Genomic DNA, 27,940 nt, shown 5'->3' with positions numbered 1-27,940 from the left:
TCCCACTCCGTTGGATCTCAGCCACCCCTTGGATCAGTTGTCCGTCCTTCCTAGATCCTCTTCCTCATCTTTCATACTGCTCCTGATTCGTATCACCTTGTCCTTAGGTGGTGTTTTCTGTTACGGATTTCAAAACACTTTTCAGTCCTTTTTGTAATGTTCCTTGATTTAAATGGGAAAACTGAGCATAAGGAGGTGGGATGGCACCCAAGACACAGGCCAGGAGGAAACCAAAGAGCGCTCAAGTCCTTGTCAGTGTTTGAGCTGTATCACAGTCCTGCCTATTAAAAGCAGAAAAGACTTGGACATTTATGTCTCTCTTTATATGATTTTACTATGTATAGTTTTCCTTTATTTATTTTGGATGCTTTTTGAGATTTAAAAAAATGAAGAAACAGTAACATTGTTGAAAAATACTTCTGAATCAGTGCTGGGTTTGGATTTATTTTTCACTTTAGTTTATTGTTTTAAAACATAATGAAACTGATTAAAAAAATGGAGTGCACTTAATGCCTTGGGTCAATCACTGATGGATTTTTAAAAAATACTTCCGTGAACAGCCTGCTTCCAGAACTTATTTCTGCCCGTTGTATTTAAATTGTAACAGTGGCTAGAAAAATATTTCTGATCCACAGAAATACCTCAACCAGCTGCCATTCAGTCCCATATGGAGAAGTCATTTCTGAAGCGTGCATTCATTGCCTCCTTTAGTTGACATCAGGGGGGATTCCTGATCCTGTGCTTTTTCTGGTAGGGAAGGATTTTCATTCAAGTAGATCTGGGCAGGACCAGTGCTAGGCATAGGAAAAAAGAGAGGAGGTGGTTTGCTGGTGATGTTAAAATGTCTCTAGTAACAGGTAGCGGTGGCTCTGTTCTGTTTTGCCGCTGTCAGATCCTGGAGAGCGAGGCTGCCTGCTGGTGCCCCTGCTGAGACAGCAGCCAGGGTGTAGGTGTGTGTCGGGGAAGGAGGTAGTTCAGTTTTGTCTGTGTCCCTGAGTTGACAGAATTCAGTTTTGCTGCTAAGAAGCCTTCAGTCAGGTCTGGTTTCAAGCCACATGAAGGTATTGATGTTAAAAATATGTGCAAAACTGAAGAAGGAAGAGAAAGAAAATATGAGTACAAGCCATCAGTAGGGAAGGTAGGCAGACAGTGAGGGCTTTTTTATTTTACTTTATACCCCCAAACCAAAATTAAAGGCAAAGAATGAAATCAAGTCATTTATATCCCCTCCTCTAGGTGAACTCTACAACCCCTAGACTGTCAGGTATATTTTGGGCAAATGTAAAATTAGAGTGGGGCTCCAGAGTTTCCTACAGTGTTGTGAGATAGAAACGGTTCAGTACAAACCATATAGGAAGGTCACTGTGAACATCCAGGTGATGCAGGTTGTGAAGATGGACGGTTTTCTCTTCTCACTGTCTCTGATGAGAATCGCATGGGTAACAGTGCTGGGTGTTCTCTCTTTTGGGTTTGTTTTTATTCCCCCTGTTTTGTTCTGGATTTAAATAGTATGATATGTGAATCAATCGAACCTTGCCTATTTGCAGTCCACAGCATGGTTTGGACTAACAGGCTGCACAGACAATGCAATTACCTCTGTCCATCATGTGGAGGCTCATTATTAGGAAATCTGATTTAAGACTTGCGTTTCTTGCAGGCTTTATACAAGGTCACTGCATAGGAGGGAAATTCTTCTGTCCCTGACTTGGTTTTCAGGCACTTGGAAATAAAGTCTCTGTCAAAAGTGGAAGTCTTATTTACATTTGTGTTGTCTCACTGCTTTGAACAGCTGTGATGATCGGTGTAAGTGGAGGAAAAAATCTAGGGAGAAATGAGGGTCTATGTTGCTCCATCATTGTATGGAAGTCTAGGGCATGCTGTCAGGTTGCATGCAAGTAAAATGAGAAAAAAATGTGAAGATAATGACTTGCTGTCTGTTTTGTATTGATAAAGGGTTGACTAGGACATGTCAAATAATGCTGTTCTATATAATACTATAAAACTGTGATAACACTTTGTTACTTAGCAGATCAGAGTGTTAATACAGAATCCTGTGTAAATGATAGCTTTGTGAAAATAAAATTTTATATGAAAAGATGTAAACAGCAAGGGGTGTGTTGTCTTTTTCTTCTTTGATTCCTGCTTTGGTTTCATATGGATTAGAGTGATGTTTTGCTGAGCAGACTTAAGACTGTGATCGTAACATTTGAAACTGTGAGCAAAACCAGTTCTGTTCCCAAACATAAGCCTGCATCCCTCACCCCTGAGAATGTGGGGTTTTTTATTAGTGTTGTGGGATGTCTTCTCTGACCAACTGCCCAAACCATCGGCAAATCCTAGTCATGCAGGTGGACCATCCTCATTTCAGTGTTATTTAATCTCTTTTGTATTTTCTGGATCTGAATGTTTTAATGTGTTGCTCAGGAAAAGTCCGAGAATGGTGCAGAGACCTTAGATGCTGGTTGGGCTTTTAAGCCTGGGCTATTACTGCTCCATGCAAACAAATCACATAGTTTATAGTCTAGAAATAATTCATGAAAAATATGGACAGTCTCTAATGTTTATTGATTTAAGCTACATAGGTAATTTGCACAATTAGAATAACTGTGATAGACCATGAAACTTGATGTTTTCACTGTGATCATATAATTTACATTTCCAGCTTAAGCCATTACTGACAAGACTTAGAGGTGCACAGGGACTCTTTTCCAGGGTTAAGAATTTTTCTTTCATGCTTGAAGCTTCAGCTCAGAAAATTAACTCTTGACTGGGGGTTTGTCACCCCTGGTTGTATTTCTGGGGTTTGCAACCCAGAACTTTGTTGATGCACACTAAAATTGTTGTCATTTTGCTTGACCTTTTCTGCTGAAGAAGACAGGGCTCTTCTTGCCTTCTGCCTGTGTGGCTGCAGAGTGAGGTCAGGCAACAGAAAGTGATTTGGATCCCAACTTCTGTTCGGTAGCCAACTGAATGAAGTAAAATAGCACTTGTCATGAGTGAAATTGGGTCTGAATGCCCAGGAAGCTTCACGGGAGGGCAGTCTGTCACTGGAGAGGATGGCATGTTGAAGAAACAAACCACAGCGATAGGATCTGAGCTCTGCACTCCAGCTCAGCCTGCTGCAGTCGAGTGCACCAGTGGTCTTGCTTCTCAAACCAGGAGCTGGGAAGCCAGCTCTGTGTGCCAGTATCCATGTCTGCATCCTCAGCAAGCTGCAGCCTCTGCTGATTTATGCTAGATACCATATAAGTCAGTGTGTGGTGTTGCATGGATACCAAAAGGCATAGCAGTTCATGGAAGAGCCATGATGCTGTAGCCTTGGGTTACGTATGTCTGTGCCCCAAGTCAGTTTTTGCAGATACTGTAGGGAGCAAGATGCCTGAGATACTCCTAACCAGCGTTTGCCCATGAGGCCCTTACCAGCCTCTGCATGGCTTGTAGATCTCTCACATCTACTGTCTAAGGGACGCACAGAGATTTCTAATGCTCAGGCATCAAACCAGTGAAGTTCACCAACGCAGCAGCACCCAGAATTAAAAACGTGGTGTGACTGTCAATAGTAAGGGATGGTCCGTTTGGTGACTTTTCTCCCAGCTGATTTCCTTGCTTATAATCCCCAGAGATCAACTTACCTGAAGCATTTATGTCATAACAAGCAAGATAAAGTCGCCCAGGTTGAAAACTAATCTCCCATGGGCTTTTTTTTCTCCTTTTTTTTTTTTTTTTTCCCCCCCAGATCCTGGTGAGTCAACAAAGAAATAACACTTTTATTGCATGCTTATGAAACAGATTCAGTGGGATACAGTCAAGTAGTTTGACTCATGTAACCACTTAAAGTTGTTGTAAGCTGGTGGGAAATGATTTTTAGATACTAGCTGTCTTTACAAGGAGAAAAACCAGTTCATTGCCAAGAAACTGGGCATGTTTGAATTATACATATATAATGTGTTATAATTTTATTTCATTGGTAATAATTCAAAACTGGCTGTGCATTTCCTTTCCTGTAAATTCATTCAATGTGTCTGAAGATTACTGGTTTGTTTCGTGGAGTTTTATAGATTTATTGCATTTCTGAGGGGAAGGAAGTGTTGGTTTTGGCACGGATGCTAAGAATATTCTTGTTCTGAAAATGTGAAGCAGTGTTCTACTGCACTGCTAATCTGGCCTCTTTTATGTTGATACAGAGAAGGGTGTAGTGGTTTTCTTGTCCTACATGTTATACCACCATGCATGGTTCTCCTCTTTCAATGAATTGTTCAAGTGATGAAAAGAAAGAAAATATTGGTACTAACAATTAGTATTAAAAATCCATCATAATTTAAAACAATTGCACTAATTGCAGAGTAGTTCCTGTACTTAGATTCCTGAAATGAAAAGTTTCAGAAGACTAGTGTGACTCTTACAAGAAGACACCAGATTTAATTGAAGAAGATGCTGTTGTTGTTTCTTACTTGAATATTGCTGCTCTTGACACATGGAAATAGGATATGGAAGAAATAGATAAGGCCTGATGTTGAGATATGGAAGAGACTGTGTCCGTAGAAGGGACGGAACAGTAAAATGGACAGCTAAAACTGTGGATAAAGCCAGCTTGTCAAGAGCTGGACAGGGACCAAGCAGAAATGAAAAATGGTCAATGCTTTAGTTGGAGGAGAGAGTCACAGAGAGTAGCAGAACATGAGCCAGTGGGAGAGAGAGGTGTTAATTTACAAAGCATTGCAGAAACTATGTGACCATGACACTTGGGTTTTAAAGCCTTTTGTTGGACAATAATATAACTGTGTCATGTTACAGAGTAAACACAATTCTGAAGAGAGGAAGAAAAGTTTTGTTGGAAAAGTTTGGGGGAATTCACGGAGACCTGAAACGGAAAAACCCAAGTATCTTGGACACTTACAGCAACACCTCTCTTAACTCCCCTCTGGCACTGCTCCTCCTGATGATTTAATTTTCCCATCACTACTTGGAGGCAAGGGGGGAGAAGAGGAGGAGGGCATGTTTCAGTCAGACCCAGCAAGACAAACAGTTTGCTTCTGAGGTATTTACTGCACCTGGAAACTCTGTAGCTTAGTTTGAAATGCATAATAAAAATGTGTTGAAGAGAAAAATATTTAATGTCAGTGTTGGATCTCTAGGATCATATCTTTTTGAAAGGAGGAGAAGAAAAAAGAATGTACCTTTCTAGCTGTCATCCATGAAAGATGAAAAAAACTTTGAGAATACAGAGTTAGGCCACTAGAAAGCTTCCAAAAGATAAGCATTATTTTCAATACATTGTAAACCATTAAGCAAAGGTTTGGGACTTCACAGGTTTTTCTAGTTAACAGGAGGAACTGGGGATAAAAGTTGATGTATGGCACCACACGCTGTATCTAATGCATAGGCTGATTATTAGTTTGGAAATGGCTGCAGTGGCTGAGGATGCACCACAGATGCTTACCGTCCTGTAGACAGAAGTTACCTTCCCTCAGCTCAGCCCTGCTAACGTGCAAGCCTTTCCTAACTTGAGTGCAAATTCAGCAAGATCTGTTAGTGTGCAACAATAAAGGCCGCAGCTTATTACCCTGACATGATCTGAAAGGGTTCATGTCTCCCAACTCTCAGCTCTTCTGTGAGCAGTAATCAGTCCTGAGAATGGTCTGGTGTGATAATTAAATATTGTCATCCCCTCACCTCCCTACAGATGGAGCATGCCAGACCTGAAAGCCATAGACAAAGTAGGTAACCACAAGTGAACAAAGTTAGGCCATGAATTTTTGTGTTTGTACCTTTCAACCAGCCATCCTTAAGGGATCTGCTTGTAGAGAAAACATTTCTCTCTCTCTGTTGCGCAGCCTACGGTGCATTCAGGGTTTCCTCAACCACAGAAGGAAAAACTTTGCAAGAAACATCCCTGGAAGATGAGATGAATCCCCCCTGCAAAAAAAAAAAAAAAAAAGTCCTTTGTTAAGTGGGTTTGCAGTGGTGGTGGGTAGCCGACAACAGCTAGCAAGTTAACCCGCTGCTGTGGCCAGTTCTTCCTTTAGCTTTTGGAGGGGAGCAGCCTCCTCAGACCCTTCCTGCCTGTGGTTTAGCAGATAATATCGTTGCACCCTGATAGTCCCTGGATGGGAATGCTACTGTTTAGCTTAATTGGCAATCTGTTTTCCCCGAGGGCTTGTTTCAGGGGATATATACCAGCAGGGCAGAACTGAGTGCCAGTGTCTTTTTGTAATTTTTTTTTTAATCCCCTAAGAATTGATGCACTCTCTGTATATATGGGGCCAGAGGTTTCTTTCAGTTTAATTTTTTTACTCTTTATGAAGTAAATTCCACATAGAGTGAGGGGAGAGTGGAGGAAGAACACATGCAGCACTACTGATTAAATTATCCATTTCTTAAAAACAAATAAATACCAGGCAGCTTAATCACATAAAAATAATACCAGCATGGAGCCTATTCATTCTGGTTTAAGGGATTACTTGCATGCCCAGATGTAAATGTTGAGAAAACTTGTGTATCTAGAGAGGTTGATTTTGTCTTACTCTGTATATTTCTTTATAATTCAATCTTTGCACCTACCATTTTTGGCTTTTTTTTTTTTTTTCCTAACGTATGGGGTGGTAGCAAAAGTTTTGAGACAAACAAAAAACATTTCATTCTTGAGGGGTGAAAAAAAAAAAGGTGTGTTTGGGTGAGAGAAAAAGGAGGGAAGTTTGAATAGGGCTGAGGCAGTGAAAGAGGTGATCCTTCAGGAAGACAGGTAGCAAAGTGGAAAGTCTTTTATAAGGACTTCCGGTAGCCCTCTCTAGCCCAGCAGCTTGCTATGAAGTTATGTGAGAAAGACAACCATTAATATATCTCAGTGCAATTCTTGGTGGCATCGTATTGATGGGGTTTTTTTTCTGACATATTTACAGGAACATTTTTTTCTACCCGAAGAATTATGGCTGAAGCCTACTGCCAGATACGCATAGGTATACAGTCACACATACTTGCAGAAGTTTTTAGCATCAGATTATGGTTTACATTATATTTTGCTGTAAATTTCAGCAGCACAATTTTCAAGAAAACTGTGACAATTTTTCAAAATATTTCTTGTCTCTTAACAGTTAAAATAGAGAATCCAGAGCTCTCGTAGCAGCAACTGGGTTTAGACATAGAGAACTGTGTGCAATTGGAGGATGGGTACATGAATTCAGTGGACATGAGAGAAACAGAGATGGAACCACGCTCCCCAGAGCTCCCTGATAGTAGAATAAGGTAGGTTTAAGATAGGGGTAGGTTAAGAGCCCCTCAATAGCAGGGATTTGCTCTGGGCCTGCCCAGTTCTGGGAAGATGCCATAAGAGGTAAATGGGATCCTTCAGTTTTGTGAATACAGCCCTGCATTTCCTCCAGTGCTGCTATCATTGCCTGAAAAGAGAGCCACCCATATTAAAGTGTCAGTGAAATTATTGATGAGAACTTTTACTTGCACAAAACCCTACACTAATTTTCTTTAGTTATTGTCCTTCCAGCATTTTCACCAATTACTCACCTGTTCCTACCAGCAGGTAGTTTTGTGCTTAAACACAACATCCAGATACACCCCAAAAAAGTACCTTGACTTCATATAAAATTAAGATTGCATTCTTTTCAACAGCTTGGCCGAAGCACACTGAAGACAGTATTCTGCCACTGTACATTTAGCTCTGGATTTAAGTTCTGGCTTGTTTTAGTTGTGAAATAGGTGGGATCAGTAAAATGTTACGTGGAGGCAAAGGTCCTTTCCCAAAGCCAGCCTGTAGGGCCCTGGACTCTAGAGCAGTTACAGTAAGGAGAAGCTTTCATCTGCACAAATAGCAAAAGCCACTTTATATTTCATATTTGTGTTTTCCCATGCTCGGTCGCCTCCCCAGGGAGCAGGCGCTGAGCTCAGGGTGCTGCCGCGGCCAGGGAGGGGCACCGTGCATCCCTGCAAGCTGCAGCTGGGGCTTGCTGGTCTACATGAAAGTGTGCGGTATTAGTGATAAGCCATGGTATTCCTAACACACAAGTAAGTCAAGATAGAGTCTTTTGTCTTCCTCTGAGTGTGAAGAAAATGTGTGTACTGTAGTAATGCATTGTTTTTTTCTTACTATTTGTTCATTATTTTTTTCTTCTTAATTTTTCTCAAAGCTAAACTTTCCCTAAAAATGCAGTTATACCTTAGAATTCTGTGTTGGACTGAAAGGCAGTTAAAAGTCCACTCGAACCTTTGATTCCCAAGTGGGTTAAAAGACAGAAGTTTAAAATTAGTGTAGGGGCTGATTGGAGTGGGAAGCCAGTGTTGGTGATGGAGCTCGGTGGGAAAGAGACTGTTTGGACTGGAAGCTTCAAGGTGACATCTGAAGGCTCTTCATCCTCTTCAGAGCTGGTGCTCCCTGAAATAGGATCACGTTTTCCCTGGGACCCCAACACAGTCCATGGACCCTACGCTTCAGTAGGTTGCTCCAGTGTTGCTGAGCCGCTCTGACGGGGGCTGACTTGCAGTGGGTCACCAGTTGGGTGCTCGGCCAAGCTGCTCCTCCCCATGCCAAAGCCTGTCCAAACCCTATAGGTCAGCGTTTAAAATGCCAAGGCGACATGTGGCCCTGTTGATATGGGCCATATACATGTTCACAAACATGAAGCTGAATCGTTTTGGTTTAAGTGAAAATTCTTACAGAACTGGTTCCCAGTGACTGCTCTTCGTAAAAGCATGAAATGTCATAAGGTTTGCCAAAAAACCTTTGAGTTAGTTACATCATGCATACGTCTGCTGTTCAAGTTTAGTATATTCCTGATCTTATACAGGAGTTCAAAAAGAGAGCCAGTTAACAATGGTTTTAATTTAATTTTATTCCTTCTAGAACAAGAAAATATTCAGTTAAAGGTTGATGATACTTTTCTAGCATTTTTTTTTAACCTGAGTCAGTCTGTGCTGTTGCTTACATACATTCCATCTGTACTGATATACAGAATATCTCCTACCAAAGAATAACACAGAAATCTTCAATTTCACTCATGTGGTGTTTATATGTTTTCGTCACAGTTTCAGATTTTTCCCCAAAACACCTTACCTCACGTGAGCACTGCGAGTGAAAGGTTCAGTATGGCGAGCCAGCGATGTCCTTCTGTACCTTCTAGTTGTAAGGGAGAAGCCAGGGCCGCTACATTGGGCTGCCGTTGGTCCAGCAGCTGCCACGTGTGGGCGATGCTCGCCCCGGGGCAGGAGCTGCATGGTGTGATGCACCAGTCCCTTTTTGGGTCCCTCCCAGGGTGAAAGTTGCCACTCCCTCCAGGAGCTTAGCCTCCAGCTAGGGTAAAAAGCAAGCTCAGGGTCTAAAAATGTTGAATATAAGTTCTGAGTAGTTGAATGTTTGCAAGAATGGGAGGGAGCTTTAGGGAAAATTATAAACCTTTTTCAAGGCAAGGAAAGTGACTGAACCCTTTATCACTTCTTTTCCAAAATGTCACAACCACTCCCCTGAGCTTGGGAAAGTTGCCATCAAGAGTGCTTGGAGGCACTCTTCTAAAGAATAATTATTAACCTCTTTCTATTTCAAAATCTGCTCTTATACAAAGTGTGTTTCACTGGAGATGGAGTTACGTGACACCTTTGTTCAGCATGGCAAAGAGAATTTTGCAGGAGGTATTTTCTGAGGGAGGTAATTGCTGGAGGTTGCAGGAGGGCCCTCCGCTCCTTTGGTTGACGTTGGAGCTGAATGGGCTTCAAACAAGGCCTTTGGAGTGGTACCGGGGGGATGGCTGTGAAGACGTGCCTTGCAGAAGTGCACAGGTACTAGGTTCAAGCCCTGGTTGCCAGCCCAGAGCTGCCGCCCACTGGCACGGGGGTGAGAGCATCCATCAATCCACGGGCTCTCTGCTTTCCTTTCCCTCCTTGGATCCCGCAGTGATGCTATTTTGGGGGTTGCTGAGCAGGGATCCAAGCAAGCCCACCTCTGGGGAAACCCTTGGAGAAAGACCCCCATGGAAAGACCACCAGTGGAAACTCAGTGTTTGCTCGTTTCTTTGTGGGAGACTCTATCCACATATCAATTCATTATTAAAAGAGTGGATAAATAGCCCTTTCCTCTCCTTTGCTGGGTGCATCAGCTGCTGGCTGAGTTGCAGAAAGCCCAGGATGAGAGCATGACAAACAGTTGGGACAGGCAAAAACTGCCAGCAGGAATTTCTGAAGTATTCCTGTGGGCTTTCCTAAGGGATGGCTTGCTTTCCCAGGGACTGCTGGAAACAGGCGAGCACTCTGTCACATAATGTTCCCTCACTAGGAAAACATTTGGTAGTAGTTTAGAAAAGAAAACTTTACAGAGCTTAAATAAAGCCAGATATTAATTTGGTGAACCCTGATACTGTACATAGTTTAGTTGGGAGGATTTTGAATTTCCAGTGCTGCTTGGAGTTGCTAGCAATAGGTGCAGGGCTTGCCAGTCCCATTCAGGCTTTTTGCACCACCTCTCTTTTTTTAATCAAGCACATGGCTAAACTCAGCTTTTGTGTTCAGTTCATCTGTATCAGCATGGTCATGGCATGCACAAAGATACCACAGAATTTGAGAAATCATAAACTTCATGAAATCCTAATAATTATGAGAACAGCTTCAATTGCATTCAATTTTTAAAGTAAACCATTTTGGTGTTTTAATTTCTATTCTGGCTTGTAATTATTCAAGGGTCATGCAGCCTGGTTTACCTCTGCAGTCATAAGGAATAATAAAAAAAAAAAGATTAATGAAAACTTTTTTTTTAAGGGTTTAAAGAGAGTCTTTAAGAAAATACAAAATACAGTGAAGCGTGTCATTCCATACAGTGGGAGTGACATCTGTCATCGTTAGTCTGGCTAAAGTAGGCGAAATGATTCTTGACATCTGTATTGGGTTTTGTACAAACTAAATAAATCAATATATTATCTGATTCAGGAGAAGCTTGAATACATCTTAAGCATTAACTCCTAACTGCGCCTGGCTCAATAGGAAAAGGAAAGGAACCCGGACAGCAGTGCAGTGATGCGTGCTGACATAGCTGGGTGGGCTCAGATCCCTGCCCCCCCCCACCAGGCAAACAGGCATCACCTCTGGTTGAGGTTTGAAACTCTGATTAATGGTGTGTGCTGAAGCTAAGTACTGAATGAATATTGTTAGGCTCTGTGATAGTACAGCACTGAAATGCCTTGGCGGGGAGAAGATGGAGTCTGGTATTTCTCCTGTGGGTAGTTGCTTTCCGGCTTGAGGGATGCTCATCCAGCTCCAGTTAAAACAATTCAGTTTAAACCGATACACAGAAGTTCAAGTTGGCATTTCATTTTAGCCTACAGATGACAAAGATATATTTTATGATTGCTCAATGCCAATGTCTGGATGAAAGAGGTGTTAGAAAAGGACATACTGCAAACAAAATCATATGGACTTTTGGATAGCTAAAAAATCTTAAAAATGCACCAGCTGAGCAGGTGGCAATGAAAAACCGGAAATCTGTTGTTCAAGCTGTTCTCTTTGGTTTTATACTTAGAGCTGGAGCAACAAGGGTCTTTATGGTTTTTGTTTGCACAGCTCTTGTCACAAAGAGGTTCTGATCTATGACCAGTCCTCTTAAGTACTGCCATAATACAGTCATTCATTATTAACAGAGAGCAGAGGAGAAGTGGGGACCTCAAATACCTTATTTCCCCACTTGCTTGTCTCATGCTGTATCAATTATGTATCTGCTGTGCTGATGATGCTCTTACAGAGTAGTTGTTTTCCCCTAAGGGAAGAATCTGCTGGAAGAGCTGTGTGTATTCTCAGTGCCTTCTCTGACAACATGACACTATCTCTGCATCCAAGACCTCACCGAGCCCTTTTCTTTAGCCTTTTTCCTTCCCAGGAGGACTTGACACTTTGGTTAGTCCTTGGCTGGTGCCTGGCCCTAAAAGGAGAGGGACAGAAAATCGCATGCGGGATAAACAGAGCTTTGCACAGTCACTTTACAGAGAGGAGGGAATTGCAGATTAGTCAGGTTCATCTGAAGGATGAGTTTTAAAAACCTCGCTTGAGTTCACCACGCCTTTGGCGAGCGCTGCTGGCTCTGCCACGGGGAGGTGGGATCCCGGTATCCAACCCCACCTCTGTGAGCGTTGGCACCCTCGGGGCATGCTGTGAACAGGGCACTCTCCCAACACCGCATCCTGGTGCAATGAGCCAAAGGGGAGCTGCTTTCTCATGTGCAATTTGTTCCAACCAAAGCTTTTTTCATTATCCGTGCCTCGCTTCCACAAACGCTGATTCCATGGAGAAATTGAAGTCCAAAATGTGTATGAATACCATCTTCAAATCTACATAAAGATAGTACTATAATTTCACTGGAGTTTGCTGTAGTGATTTACAGTGCCACCAGCTTGCTTGGTGGAATTACTATTTCTTGATTGTGTAGGAAAGGGAACACGCTGGTTTTTAAAGTATAACTGCATCCCATCACAAGTTGCACTCAGACCTGACCTTTTACATGGACATGCCCCTGAGCGTCCGAGTTTAAATTGGCAAAGGAAGAGCAGCTGGGCTGACAAATATGTCAGCTTGTGCCTGATTTCCCCCACCCTGGCCCTAATAAAGAACAAGATACAAGGAATAAAACAGCTGTTTGCTGTGTGGCGGGGGATGGAGACAGCAATGAAACATGATGCGGAATAAAAGTCAGCTGCAACTTGGCAACTTCCATTTCCTCATAGCAAAGAAGATGACTTAGACTGTATTCAGAATTGTGATACTGTAGGTACAGAGTGATATGAACAATTTTTACAGGCTGTGGTTTTAGAGTTGACAAATTGGCATTTTGACTGACAGAAACTATGTATAATCATTAATAGTTTCTTCTGAGTGTGTTGGAGTTTTATTATTATTGTTTATCCAAGCTGGTATCTAGCAACAAAGACAAACATTTTAAAGGCAGCTAAAAACTGAACTGAAAAGTAAACACAGTTTTCTTTGCAAAGACTGCAGAGCTAATAGCTTGTACAAACACTCGCAACGACAGCAACACTCAGAAATTTGCTGTTTGGATTTAAAAGTGTCCTTGACCTCCCCAGCAGGGTTCTGAAGCCAGCAGGGTCACAAAAAAAACCCTATTTGCTTCGAGTTTGACTTACACACATTTGGACAAGTGCAATATGCTGTTTCCTGTACTAGAAAAAAGGTGTTGAAGTGGTGCCAGTATAAAAGAAACTGTCGCTTTTAAAAGGCAGCACAGCAAGCTCCGGGCTGTCCCGTATGGGGGATTTAATTACATGACTGATCAAATTGCTCCTAAGGTTTTTTGTATGTAAATGTTCTGTTATTTGTAGATCAAGAGCTCCTTGTTACAGTACTTGAGTGTGGGGAAGCATTGGGATGGGAGTCTCCAAAACCAAACCTGCACTAAGGTGTATAAACATGTTAATTGTGAAAGATTTGGTTGAAGATAGTAACAATAAAGGGAAAAACACACATGTAATGTTCATACTGAATCGTATTTAGCAGGGTGTTGGGTGGTCCGGAATGAGTTGGGGTGGGATGGAGTGGGATGGGGTGGGGAGGAGAGTTGTGTACCTCCTTCCCCAGCTTCCTTCATGCAGAAGAGGAAAATAGCTAATGGTGTTAGCACTTCAGGCGGTCCTTGCTTCAGTGTTGGATGTGGTGAAGGGGTCAGGACGAGCTGCTGTGAGGAGCTCTCACACCTGCTGGCAGTGAGATCAGGTGCTGACTTCGTGGCAGGAGTCTTCCATCTCTTCCCAAACTTCTCCCCTGTCCCCTCCTGTTCTGTTCCTGCACCAGCTCCATGACTCACCACCCAGCTCAGCCTGATCAGCAAAACTATTTGCCTGACCCTCCTGTGTGGAACTGGCTTGGTTTTAAAAGTCTAGGCAAAAGGTTATTTTTCTTCTGGCTTAGTGCATCCTCACAAATGGTCACCAGCATGGTTGGTGGTTCAGCTGATGTTTCCATCATGGTGGTGTGAAAACACAGCCTGGAACCCGCTTGTGTGGGCAGCATCTCTGTCAAGCTGTACCTGCGTGCTGCCTCCACCAGCAGTGGCGATGACTTCTGGGGACACATCTGTTGAGCTGCAGTGAAATGCCTCTGTCTTTCCAGGTACATGGAGGGAATGCCCAAAAGGCGTCGAAGAGGGATCAGCAGCTGGGCCCATTTTAGCCAGTGCTTCAGGGTAGGCAACTTCTTGGTGGAGTAAAACCCTCCCTCAGGGTGATGTACACCTCCAGAGGAACCAGCCAGCTGGGATCTGAAGCAACCCCAAGCTTGCGTTTGCTTAGATGTGGAGAGGAGAGGAGCTAGAAACAGCCCACGCTTTGACCATTTTACTAGGTTTTCGACTCAGCTTGGATAGCAAGTAGCAAGGGCCATCTGAGAGTGTGGTTCTCTCTCTGAAGGCAAATGTGCTCCTAAGAGGCATTGTAGGACCTGCCCAGGAGCTGGCAGCTTGACAGTACGGGAGCTGTTCAACAGAGTTTGCACATAGTCGACAAGGTTTGCGTTTGCCTTGCATTTGTTTCCCTTCCCTCAAATTCCTGTGGACTGTGTTTCTCATCTTGTCAAGTTCCTGGGAATGCCAGGGATTCCAGTAGGGCAGCAACATGGCATACCTATTGCCTCGGCTCTTCTGTTGGGATGAGCCGGCACCGGGGACCATCTTCTACCTTCCCTTGCCTCAGGAGGTGCCGCTGCCGCTTGGACAGGCCATCCAAGGGCTCCTGTCCCATTTGGGGCACATGGAGGGTAACTTTGCCACTAGCTGGAGAAGTGGGAACAGGGCCAAAGGCTTCCCTGTGACATGCCTCACCCGATTTTATTTCAGCATCAGTATTACATGCCTATTAATTACCACAAAAATGTTTTTTTTTTAAATTCCTGTTTATTACCACACAGGAGAGGGGCCACATGCTCACTTCAGTTTATTTTCACACTTCTAGCCAGTATCTGGTGGGAAGTTTTACTGCTTGCCTGTAGCTAAAAATCTTAGTTGTAAACTTATTATAGTTATTTTTCTCCCCCATATTAAGGCTATACCAAGAAAAGTCAGTAAGAAAATATTTCCAGTTCTGGTTTTCAGGTGTGATGTTTTAAAAATATCATTACAGAATTTAACAAGATGAGTATATGCAGCTTGATTTTAGGTGGAATTACAGAATTATTCAAAAATATTTTTAAACTATAAATAGAAATCTATACCATTGTACTCCAAGGAGATTTATCCCTTAATATTCTGACACAAGAAGTATTCATTTTCAGTCTTCAGCTGTTCAAAGTAGCTTGGTTGCTCTTTTATGTACACTGCTTTAGTTTTTGTTTTTCTGTCCTCCCACATGTCTGTTACTGTGCCTGGATTTTTTCTTCCCTGTTTTTGTGGAGAAGTTGCTTGGATCCAGAATATGACCTTTGACCTGATGCTTCATATATCTGGAAAATGTAACTGTCTGGAAATTTTCCATTTGCTGCTTTTTACTCAAGTACTGAGGTTGAGAAAAAAGGAATAAGCAGCCTGCATTAAACCTGTGATCCCTTTCTTTCTGGTCGGAGCCAGCTGTGTTCAGCTCAGAGAGGAGGTAGCAGGAAGGTTTTCGGCCAGATCACTTTCAAACCTGTATAACGGGATTGCTAAGCATTTGCTTATTTCTTTTGTAGGAAGCCAAAATGGATGGAAGTTAAAACATTTTGTTGAAGAGGAGGAGGAGGTTGTGCAGGTGTTCTAATAAGGACTGCATGGTGCCAAAATGTAAATAATTAATTTGCAAACACATGCTTGTGGGCATATTGCAAGCATAAGGTCAGGTCCTTATTTTTATTCAGACCTTAAACAAATCCCTAGTGTGTTTTGCCACAAGAAACAGATGAGAGGTGGTGTGTTCACAGAGGTATAACTGCAGTGCTTAATGTAGCGTAGAACCCTCCCAGCTCACATGCCAGTGTAGGTTTAGCAGACAAGAGCTCTGCACAGGTTCCTGCATGAGAAATGTAATTTGGTTAGGCTGGGTAGCCCTGACTAGCTGTATTGCTTGTGGTATTTCCACTGTCTCTACAGAGTGCCCCACAACCATAACTTTGCTTTTTTTCTGTAGAATTAACCCAGTGGGAGAGAAAACTATACTGTGAAGTAACTCTGAAGCTGCACATTACAAGTGCATTATCTGCATTTGGGTTGCATTAGCAAGAGACAACTTGGAGTAACTAATGTGATAATGTGATAGCCTGTAACATGACAAAAAAACCAACAACACTTAAGTTGATGTGCTTATTGTGGCCACTAAAAAAAACCACAACACTTAAGGTAACTCAACAAAGAGGTCCTTTGTGCTTTAGCCCAGTGAAGCAGTAAGCATGTCTCAAGCCCTAAAGTTAGCACTGTTTTATTCACTGTTTCTTGTGTAAGGTAGTAGGAAGCCAAGGTATGGTCCCCTCCTTGCTTGCTGGGGACTAGTGTCTTGCAGGGCGATGGCTTCCTACCCAACAGACAGGTAGCTAAACAAGCTCTTGCAGGCTCTGAGCAAGTTAATCCCAGGTGTACAGGTGAGAGAGGGAGAGCTGGAATAAATGCGTGTGGAGGCAGCACCATTGCTTGTGACTTTGCTCATGTTCCTCTTGTGAGCACTATAGAAGAGGGCAGTGTGATTGGGCATCCCTCTGAGCCATGTGGTTTTTTGTCTGAAATGTGGAGCCCTGGGCATCCATGATACGGCTTTCAGGAGGAGCCTAGTCTCCCCTCCTTCCCTTTTAAGAACCTGTGTTGGAGCACCTGTGCTTTTTGCAGAGTTTAGGCAGGGGCTTATCACAAGGGCAAAACAGAATATGGCCTTTTGAGCTGAATTTTCCACCCCTTGCAGTGTTTGACTTTCTGCAGTGAGGTAATGTTTTGCTTGTGGTGAGATAGGAGTTACAGGGTTCATCCTCCTGAAGCCCTTTCTAGACTTCGGCACTGCTGGTCCATGTGTGACTCCGACAACCTGAAAGGTGTTTGTGCCTGTGTCCTTGTAGAAACCTGGAGGCATTCAGGCAGTCGTATCCATATCCATTCCTGCCGTGGTTATCCCAGGAGGATCCCCTCTGGCTGTTTCAAGGCAGCAGCCAGCATCCCTCTGAAGTAGCCGCTACCCAGCCTGTTTAGCTCATTGCCAGCAGGAGGTCCAATTAACATTTTGCAATATTGGCAGTTCCATATGGAAACTACCATTCAGCCGCCTACGTTTGAACTTCAACTTTTTCTTTTCATTTAATTAAAACACAATCAAGTCAATTAGCTCATGACAGAGTTTCCCCAAAGTTAAACTCCAGATGTATGGCAAGGCAAAAGCATTCAGATGCCAATTCATTGTGCTGCTCCAAGGTGGATTATAGCTCTCCCATTTGTCAGTTTATCCACTGGGGATTAGTTAAATTTTTCCCTTCCAAGTAGAAAATAAAAAGGGAGAAAGAAAAAAGACTCATCTTTCCATCTGGTTCTGGTCAGGAAAAATCGATACAGCATTACAGAATTTGAGATATTTATTGAAAATGACATTGATAGTGTCAGAATGACATTTTACCATGCAGTGTCTTGAATTTTTCTGGTAAGCTCCAGGAATAAGCAGTTTACCGTACTATATAGCAAGTCATATTGTTCTTGTCACTAAATGGGGATAATATGCAGCTGCATAAATGTGTTGATTTTGCTGGCATAAAAACCATGACCTCCAACTCTTGCCCTTTGGCAAGACTATAGAAAATCATAACATTGTCAGAAGAGGTTTTGAGGTCTCAATAAACCAAGATGACTTTTGCAGCACATCCCTGCAGGGCAGCTGGGTGCAGTGAGGGGAAGAGAAAAAAATAACTGTGCTAGCTAACTGGTAGCTAATAGGCATAGAAATTATTTAGTCCCAAATCCCCACATAAGGTAGCTTTGAACTGAGGTCATTGCATCTTCTGTTGTATTTCTCAATTTTTTTATGGTTAGATGTGGTAATACCTTGAGTCACCTGTATTCCAACAAAAAGGCTATCCTCACACAGTTTAAGGGAGAAGTGGTGATACCATGGCAATACTGCAAGATACCCAATGCTAGTGAAAGTGTTAGGTGCCAGTACTACCTTAGTACCTTGGTATCAGTGGAGCACTGGTTCTGTGCCTTTTCCTCTCTTGGTCGTGTTCCGCAGCGGTGGGGAGGAGAGGCTGGAAGCAGACCTTTCCTTCATCTGGCCTTGCTGTATGACAAGAATCCAGAGCAGAACTGCAGTGCAGGTGGGTGGGTCTTGGGAAGCGAGTGGGTGGGAGGAGGGATTGCAACATGAAAGGTGCAGCACCCAGAGGAACAGGGAAAGAAGAGAACTTGCCCCTCTGCCAGTACCGTCTTGTACTTGAGAGCCCCGATGTGAGAAAGAATCCCTTAAATATATATCCCAGTGCTCTGGCAAGATTAGATCAGTTGTGGAGAACAGTGCTGGTAAGGGGAGTAGAGAGACAGAGGAAAGAAAAAACACTTCTGAGTACTCATTCAGAAGATTTAATAAGCATCACAATCATGTAATTTTTTATTTTTTTTTTAGTATCAGAAAGATTCAAGTGACATTGTACATTCCTATCTAAAGTACAGCGACTGTTTTTTCTTGCAGAAGGCCCATACTCATGGCATCACCCATGATATATATGAATTCCCATGTCTTTGTAAATGAGTGAACTTAGTGACCCAAGCACAGCATCACATTCCCCCTGCTGTTCTCTCTTTTGCTTGTGGCTGAATGGCCACAGCCTGCTCCTTGCCCAGCCCTGACACATCAAGTGCTTGTAGGATTGTGCTGAAGACTAAATCACTGAAGTGGCCCAGATCAAATATAACCTTTTAAAAATGGAAAGAGGGCAGAAAGGGGGAGGCGTTTTTGGTCTGGATCATTCAGAGATCTGCTTGTGTTGAAGCCCAATGAAAAGTTGTATTTTTACAACTGAAGGGATGACATATTTTATTAGGGTCAGGAATGAGCAGATGGAAGTGCAGAGAAGAAAATTCCCAGACTGCCTTCATCACCAAAGCCACTCTGCTGTGAAACTCCAGTATAAGATGCTGTTTTACATACAGAGAAGCAGTTTTCAGATAGATTTAATGTAATGAATTATGGCATCTGTACCTTCAGAGTTGGGGATTATCTGATCAGAGTTTCTCAGTGCTCCCAATAGCACAACTTTTGACATACGCACCTGAATTCTGCCTTATTTCTTTTCTTGAATGTAGCCCTAAGTGCTTTTTACTCCAGGATCTCAAGAATCTCAGTGACAAAATAAACTAATTAAACTTCACTTATTAGTATTGATTCCAGTGTGCTTGCTATCAGCGTGGAGTGTCAGTAAGACTAAATTAAAATGATTCACGTTTTTCATATCATGTGTTGTTGGCCACACAACACAAAATTCTGTTTAAAACACCATTCAGATAAGAATTATTAAACAACAATTTTATGAGACATTCCCTACTAGATTACAACAAAGTCTATTTAATAAACTCTTTCTCATTGGGACTAGATGTAAATGCGGACTAACATGAGAAAGAATCTTAAAACTATTCAGATTCAGTAAAGGATTCTTCTACAGAAAAATCTTTTGAGTATACTCCTACTGTAGCTAGCTACTTAATTACTCAGGTTTGACCTTTGACCTTTTGTATAGCATCAGTGACTCAACTAGTAGTAAACAACAAGCAAGGAATTTTGATCTGTTAACTATTAAAATATGGTTCTATTAGGAAAAGAATAGCATAGGGTCATCATGGTGTAGGGTTTTTTTCCATATATCTCATATTACTCCTAGTATTCAGTCTTGAGGTTAGGTTCTTCTACTGGCTTTCCACTTTCACTGCTAAGAGTAAAAGTATACAGAAGTGAAAATACATAACAATTTATGGCATAAATGTAGGCCTCTTTTTCTGATCATGAACTTTAAGTGAAAGCTTTTAAAAAATGGTCTTACTGCATTCCAGATCGAAAGGCCTGGATCCAGCAGAGTCACAGCTATTTACTTCAGAGGAATTTATATTAGACTTACTTGCTTGAAGTGATCTGATGGGTAGTTTTTTGTTTCATTTTGCTTTTGTAAAGTTAGTTGTAAGTTCTTACCAGAAGAAGGTGTTGGCATGTGTCAGTGCTGACATGAACATCTCAGTGCTGAAGTGTACCATGACCTGGGAAGACTGTGATGGATTCACACACCTGCTTCAGCTGTACAACATCTCTGGAGATCATTCACAGCAGAAAAGTGTCTTAACAGGCAGCCACAGAGATCAGCGTTGCTTATTGCAAGTAGCCTTCTTACGGTAAGACGTATTCAGGCATTTCCATGTTTGGGTGTTTATAGGAAAGTCGAGATTATCCATAGACTGATCTAATCTTTGCTGGCTGCCCACAAGCTCAAGGAGAGACTGTTCTTTTTGTATCCTTCATCTAGCTCATGGCCTGTGCCAGCAAGATTTTGCTTCGCAGTGTCTCAGGTAGCGTTGTTGTTGGTCTTTTACAACAAGATCTCCTCTTCACATGACATCAGTATGCATGGTTCATATAATTACTTCTTATCCTTCTTATGTACACTTTTCATCCTTCAGATTTGAAATCTACACCTAGGGCAAAGGACTGGAATATACTAACATAAACTGTGCAGATAGTATAGTTGAAAGTCCTAATGTCAAACTTAATGATGTTTATTGAAGGCAATGAAGTGACTCGCTGGCTTTTTGAAGATGGTGGGAAGAAGGCAGGACTTCAAGATACCGTACAAATAAAAGAATAACACAAGTGACCAAACTCCTCTAATCTTGGAAAGCTAAGATGTTTCTTTTCGTCTCAGTGAATATGTATAAAGTTTATAATGATTAATAGAAGGTACATAAGCTCTATGAGGTGACAAACACACTGCTTCATTCTTAAATAGTACATGACATATAAAGCAAATAGTGTAAATCTTAAACATAAGTTTTCTGCTGAGTCTTTCAAAGATGAGGAGTAATAGCTTTTGAATTTTCCATAAATGCTCTGGAATGTCAATGCTCCAATTTTTTTTTTCTAGACAGTTTATTAATTGGTAAAATGCGCTACCTTATGATTGCTTTTGAATATAAATAAGCCCTTTTTCCTAGAAATGTTACTTAGTGTTAGATTATTTCTCAAATCAATCTATAATGTTTGGCCATGCTTATTCCTCCTTTCCAGATACATATTTGGTCCCTTTTTTCAAATGAAGGAACTGGTACAAGGTCAATGGTGTAGTAAATTCCCAGTTATGATCACTTGTTGAACTCATTTGATAAATCAACTCTTCATCTTTTATTGTCGGAAGGAGTTAGTGTTGAATCCTGTTTTCAAGAGTTGCAGTCTTCCCGAACAGAATTATTCACCACTAAATGGATCCCTTTTTTCATATGTTAGCTCGTCTGAAGCAGACAGATTTCTTTAGCTAGTGTGAATATCATTATTTCAGAGTTAAATATTTTCAGCAGAGGGCAGAGCAGGGGGTGATGCAAATCCACGTTTCTCTGTGGGGAGCTATTGGAGCCATAATACTCTTCCATTACTGCTGGTAGGCAAAGGGTGAGAAAATCTAGATGAGGCTTTTGTGAAAGTGGTTGCCTGCAATAGACTGGACTCCATGACCCAAGAGGATCTGAAAAGATCTGTGTTCCAGTGTTTATAAAGACCATGCTGTCTCTATCACCAGGATGCAGACTCTTCACATCAATAACACAGCCTTTCTCAGCTGTCGGAGACAAGAACATGGGTTTTGTCCCAAGGGGCGGGTAGCCTTTTGCTCTAATGAGCTGATGGACTGCCTCTGCCAGTGAGATAATGTTTGGTTTCTGTCCCAGGACAAAACTCTTCAGCCAACACATACTGGTCTCTTTGCTTTAGCACTTCTGATTCTTTGGATTTACTAGCTCAGATTTCACAGAGCAACCGTGTCTTTCCACGTCTCTTAACACCATGGGAATCTTGACTGGAAGGGACCTTGGGATGTCACTCGGTCCAGTCCCTCACTCAGAGTAGGACTGTTACCAACAGTAGGTGAGGTCAGCCCTGGCATGCCTGGCTGAGCCTCCAAAACCTCCCAAGATCTGCTCCAGTGCTGTACCACCCACCTCCTGGAAGTGTTTTCTTTACATCTCAGCTAACTCTTCTCAGACGCAAGCTGTGGCCCTTACCCCTTCTTACATTGACTGGAATTGCCAAGATAACTTTAGCTATCTTATCCTTATAACTACCCTTCAAGTAAATGTACTTCTCTCTTAGATCCACAGTTTTCAGCAGAGGCTTCTGTATTCCGTAGCGGATTGCACTCCATAGGCAGTGTCTGTAAGCACAAAAGTGCAATCCCTAACTCCAGGTAAGGCATCCCACAGGGGTCCTTCTGCTGTCCCATGCCTCTCTCTTTCTGCAGAGCTGCTCGCTGCCTTTGGTGGTCTTCTCATCCCCACCTCTCACCCGCTTCTCAGGGTCTGTAGCATAGCAGCTGGTTCACTTTAATGGAGCTCAGCTTAAACCTCCCAAAGATCACACTGTTCTCTAGGGGGCACAAGTGAGAAAGCTGGGGTTTTGTACTCATGCAAGGGGTAGACATGGCCCATTCCTTACCAAAATCTTGGCTTTTTACATTTAAAGTCTATTTGCATGTCTTTCTTTCATCTTGTCTGCATGTTAGAGACCAGAAAATACCTGAGGAAAACACTTAAATAAAAGCTTTAAATTCTGATGCATCTGAATAACAGTAATTTATCCTGGACAAGTTTTCCGTCCCTCTGTTCCATCTCTTTGACAGTATAGAATTTATTACATTTTATGGCATAACTCAGATTTATTGATTTAAACGTGTTGTGGTTTAACCCCAGTCAGCAACTAAGTACCACGCAGCCTCTCACTCACTCCTCCCCCTTCCCAGTGGGATGGGGAGGAGAATCAAAAAAAAATGCTGCCATTTTCATACAAATTTCTCTCTGGTTTTAACTTCATAGACTTCAATGAAGTTATACAATGGATCTTTTTTCCCAGTACTTTATTTCAAAACATTGGAAATAAAGTTTCTTGGACTCTTGTTTGCATTACATCAGCTTTCTCACAGAAAAGATTTTTTTTTTTTTTTTTAGCATCCTGGATCAATCTAAAGTCTAGGACAAATATAGGACTCATTAAATGCCATTTGTCTGAGAAACAGAATAATAAAATTGCACCATGATGTTATGTGTCTGAATATGTATCTTTTCAGCAGCTAGGACACAGGACCAAGATTCAGGAAGCCATTTGGCAAACATAAAATTAAGCACTTAACAATTCTGTGCCTCATATTTTCCATCTGTAAAATGGGGACAGTGCTATTTCCTTCTTTGAATAGCACTTTCTGATTTAATGGTCTGTGATTATCACTATTACTGTTCAGAGTGGCATCAACTCTGTTCGGAATTGGTTATAATTAGAATGTTTAGATGAATGAGAGCAATTACAGAGCCGTATGCCACAAACATTTAAGCCTGTGATTAATTTTATGTACGTAAGTAATCGCAGTTACTTCAGTGAAGCTGCTCACGTGAACAAAATTAAGCACATTTGAAGTGTTTGCAGGACTATGAAGGGAAGGCTCTAAGAAACCTAAATTGTTAAATAGAAATAAATAATAGTAGACTTCTCAGGGAAATTTCTGGGAAATTTATTTTAACTGTATGCTATGGCATGTTGTGGAATGAGTCTTAATTTGGTTCACAAAACTCGATGTTACAGCCATTAATGATAAATATTTGCTTTCATATCACTCAATATGTTTTTGCAGAAAAGAAATCCTCCTTTAAATTTTGGCTACAGCTCAAACGCTTATTGTTAAATACGTTTAGTTAATAAGAAGCCTGACTCATGGCAGGCTGCACTGGGAATGACTGATTACCAGGGATATCAAACAGACCTATTTCCATTCCACTGCCAGAATAGTTATTTTTAGAGCTCATTTAAGAAAGGATTCGTTTTACTCAAAAGAAATAGTTTGTGTTTTTACATTGCAAGGGTTTTGTTTTCTATATGATGACAGCTAGTTTTACCAAGGATAGGGAAAAAGTCACTCAAATATATGTTGAAAGAAATTCTCCAGTAGCGATGGAAAACCTCAGAACTGTGGAGATGTGACAGATGTGCGTTGTGAGAAGCAAGTTTTGGCCTTCTGCAGTTGAGGTGCTGAGCAGCAGTGAAGCCCAGGGCTAGCTGGGGTGGGGACTGGCTTGTGACCATGGGCTGCAATCACATGCCCCTTGACTTCCTTCTAGCACAGAAAACACATGGACCCACACACAGCCTGTTGCAGTCTGATAGCGGAGGAGTTTAGCTCTCGGGTACCAATCGGTTTTCCATCCCTCAGTTACCTTTACTTTTCTTGTTTATACAGTTGATGGTTTGGATAAGGCTTCAATCGCTAACTCGGATGGACCAGCCCCAGGATCCCAAACTCCCCCCTTCAAGAGGAAGGGCAAACTCTCCACCATTGGCAAAATCTTTAAACCTTGGAAATGGCGGAAGAAGAAGACTAGTGACAAATTCAGAGAAACATCAGCAGGTATGTCTGTGGCCCTTTGGTGGCAAATAGCAGAAAACACTGTGATAGCTTTGCAGAGTAGTATTTGAAAAGCTCTTGGAGCTTGTTAGATGGCAGGGATTATTTAGGTACAGTATTTGACATACAGAAAAACAGTTTGATCCTTGGCAAGGAAAAACCTAACCTTGTTCAGCTTCTGTCCTGAACCTGTCACCAAAACCCTGCAGTGTATTTTTTACTATACATAATATATGCTTTTGATGTTGACATTAGTCTTTTTTAACTAAGAAACACTAGGCTCTATATTACATATCTTCAGATATGCTGGAAATGTCTCTATGTCCTCCTAATAATCAGTGACTTGGGTTATGAAACAAACCCTGCCTTCATGGGGACAGAAATCTGGTCTGTTCAGAGGGGAGAAGCAGACGTGACCATACCCAGCAGAAGAACAAGGATCAGCTTTGTGACCACTGCCTTCGTACAGGCTGCTTTGCCCCTTCATTCCACTGTTGGCCAGGCTTGAAGAATGATCTGAAATAAAATGCTGTGATTGAATTGTATTCCTTCTGAAAAAGAGGAATATTGAGGGCTGGGATTCAGTTAGCTAAACACAGTTGCTTGGTGCCACCTGAGATGTTCTGTGCTGTCCTGGCTGCTCTTGCAGAAGGTTCTGTATCATATTTGTCATTCCTGTGCAGACATCTCCAAAACCCTAGGGCTTCTCAAGTAGCTGTAGACACCCACGTGTACGAAACTGAATGCCACCCTGCATATATGTGTGTGTGTCTTCGTGTGTCACAGCTCTGGCCAAGCTTTCTCCAGAAAAATCCCAAATTTCTGGTTTGGGATTCAGACATTTGATGCTGTGCTTTTCTAAACTTGAGTCTAATCAGAGTCCAGTGAGCATCTATGAGCTCTTCAGATTCATTACCACAATGCAGGCCCTCTGTCCACTGTCTTCCATGGCTCTAGGCAATAAACACAAAACTGATCTCCTAAAGTATTCTCAGTAGACTCTCCTGAACTCTCAGGAGTACACTGCTTGGCATTTTAAACCCATAACAACCCCTGACAATTACAGCAAGGAACTCTATGGTTTTGCAGTGTAACTTCTAAAACATGCTTTATTTACAGAAAAGGCAAAAAGCCATTTTGTCGGGTGTCTTCATCACTCCAGATACCAGCTGAATTTTTGGACAGCATTTCTCAGATCTTCAAATCCTTCTCTCAGTGTCTCTCTTCTTTTTCTTTTTTTTTTTTTAAATTTTCCCGGGTACCCTGCAACAAAACGCCCACAATTTCTTCCACTATTGCAATAAAGAAAATACCCTCAGTCTGATATCTCCTTCATTGCTTCCAGTTTCCTTCAGCTTCTCCAGTACTTTTATCATATTGCTAGAGCAAAGTTATTCCTAGTTAATGACTCCTGAATGTTCTGCAGCCACTGTTGGACAGGTATGTGATTTTATATGCAGTGAATTCTTCAGAATAATCACCGTTCATAAGCTGTGTATACAGAGATTCCCCAACTTACTAGCATGTGTTAAGTTGTTATGCCATTAAATAATAATGCATGTGTCATTTTGCAGTTATTTTTTGCAAATGAATGTCGTAGTAAATTCATGTTAAATACAGTATTTCTTACGTTGTACTGTCTTTCTTTAGAGGGCCTCAATCCAGTGTTACAAGCATGACATGTCAATTCTTATAATACCAAGGCAAAGCATGTGTTTGTATTTCTTTTACGAAAGGAGGAAATTAGACACAAAGAAATTAAGGTCAACATCTCCAAAAGTGCCTCCTTAGTTACTTGCTTGTATTTAATTTGCCTGTCTTGTTTATGATGGTGTAGTCCCTCAAGTCCTTTCCGGGGTGTGGAGAACCCACAGTTCTCATTGGCACTGACTTCAGATGGAGTTATTCAAGACAATCTATCTCAAGGTGAGAACCTGAAAAGTGGAGATGCCTAACAGTAGATGTAATGGACAGAAAACATGAATAATCTCAGAACTGTAATGAAAATCAAGCTTTAAAATTATGCTAAAGATACAAATAGACAAACTTTCAGTCACAAAATACCTTTTTCAGGTGCCATACAGCTACACTAGTTGGTTATAAGGGTTGTTATTTCTTTCCCTGAGCCTTGCTGCATTTATATACCTAGGCATCACAGCTAAGGTACTATTAATATCACAGCAGAGTGTGTAACGTTTTGCATTGAGTCTCTTAAGAAAGATGTACTTATTGGGAAGCAGTGTCCATCTTAACTATCTCAGAACTAATTTTCAAGTGATAATTTGTCTTCCCCAGTTCTCTCAGCTGTGTCTGTTTGCTTCCACTGCTTCCTGTGTACTGGCAACAGTTTTGTGATGAACAGATCACAAACCTGATCCAGCTAAAAACAAATCCAGTAAAATGTAACAAGAAGAAGTAGCTTTGACTCATCTGTGAAGGTTACCGCTTGGATTTGTGTCCTAGCACTGTGCTTACTATCATAAAGCTTGCTGAAGCAGAGAGGAAAAACAGACCCACTCTTTTGGATGACTTCTTAAAATTCAGACAACCTGATTTTTTTCATTTCAGCTGTGTTTTTGCAGCACTGCCTTTCAAGTCCGGAAACTAAAAGATTAATATAGACGTCCTTGACTTTTTTTCAAAGTTAAAGCTTTATTTTGTGATCAATCTTTTCTTGAAAATGGTAGGCACTAGTGTGCAAACAGAAATCCAGAAAAGTTAGGGGAATTTGCACTACAAATTGGCAGAAGAACAGAGTTGATAGTGAAAGGTAATTATAGTCCGTAGATGGGACTCTCATACATGGGAGTTCTTTGGGTCAATTGAATACATGATTATATATAATTATGTATTAAAAAGTGGAAGTTAATTATCTGCACAATGAAGTATCTCTGGTATAGTATACTAATGGTATAGTGGATGGGAAAAGTTCGGTGCGGGAGGAGGTAACACTTAGTTGTCTGTCTGAAGTCCCTGCTCTAAGTCCAATCACAAGACTTTATATTTAATAGTCCTTTGTGGCAAAAAACCAACTAACGCTATTGATTGAATAAGTGCTTAATGTATCTTATATATCTAGAAGTATCATCTTCTATAAAGACTTTTAAATTGCCCTGAGAAAGATTTAATTTTTCACTTCATTGTTTAGCTAGTTCTATACAGTAAAGACTGCCATTATATTTAATAACATAATGTAAAACAGCTAATAAACCACAAAACCATTCTAACGCTCTGAATTATATAAACAACAGTATTTCAGTGCCTATATAGTTTGTGAAGAGTACATATGCAAAATTGAATGCATATCTTGGTGAACACAACTTCAGAAGTTATACAGGAGGTTTGGGAACTTCTGATATTTTTTGATTATTCAGTAGATTGA

General features: G+C 41.5%; 1 protein-coding gene across 4 annotated transcripts in view; it reads left to right on the top strand.

The window, feature by feature from the left end:
• Positions 1-27,940, top strand: part of PHACTR2 (phosphatase and actin regulator 2) — a 145,450-nt gene that overhangs the window by 68,205 nt on the left and 49,305 nt on the right. For all 4 annotated transcript variants that reach the window (XM_074818886.1, XM_074818889.1, XM_074818888.1 and 1 more), the window contains exon 2: positions 24,394-24,561. In XM_074818886.1, the coding sequence (XP_074674987.1) occupies positions 24,394-24,561 (168 nt within the window). The remainder of the gene's footprint in view (positions 1-24,393; positions 24,562-27,940) is intronic.

This window comes from Strix aluco, chromosome 3 (genome assembly GCF_031877795.1).
Source record: "Strix aluco isolate bStrAlu1 chromosome 3, bStrAlu1.hap1, whole genome shotgun sequence".
In the NCBI taxonomy this organism is placed as follows: Eukaryota; Metazoa; Chordata; class Aves; order Strigiformes; family Strigidae; genus Strix; species Strix aluco.
This window is presented reverse-complemented; position numbering and strand designations above follow the sequence as displayed.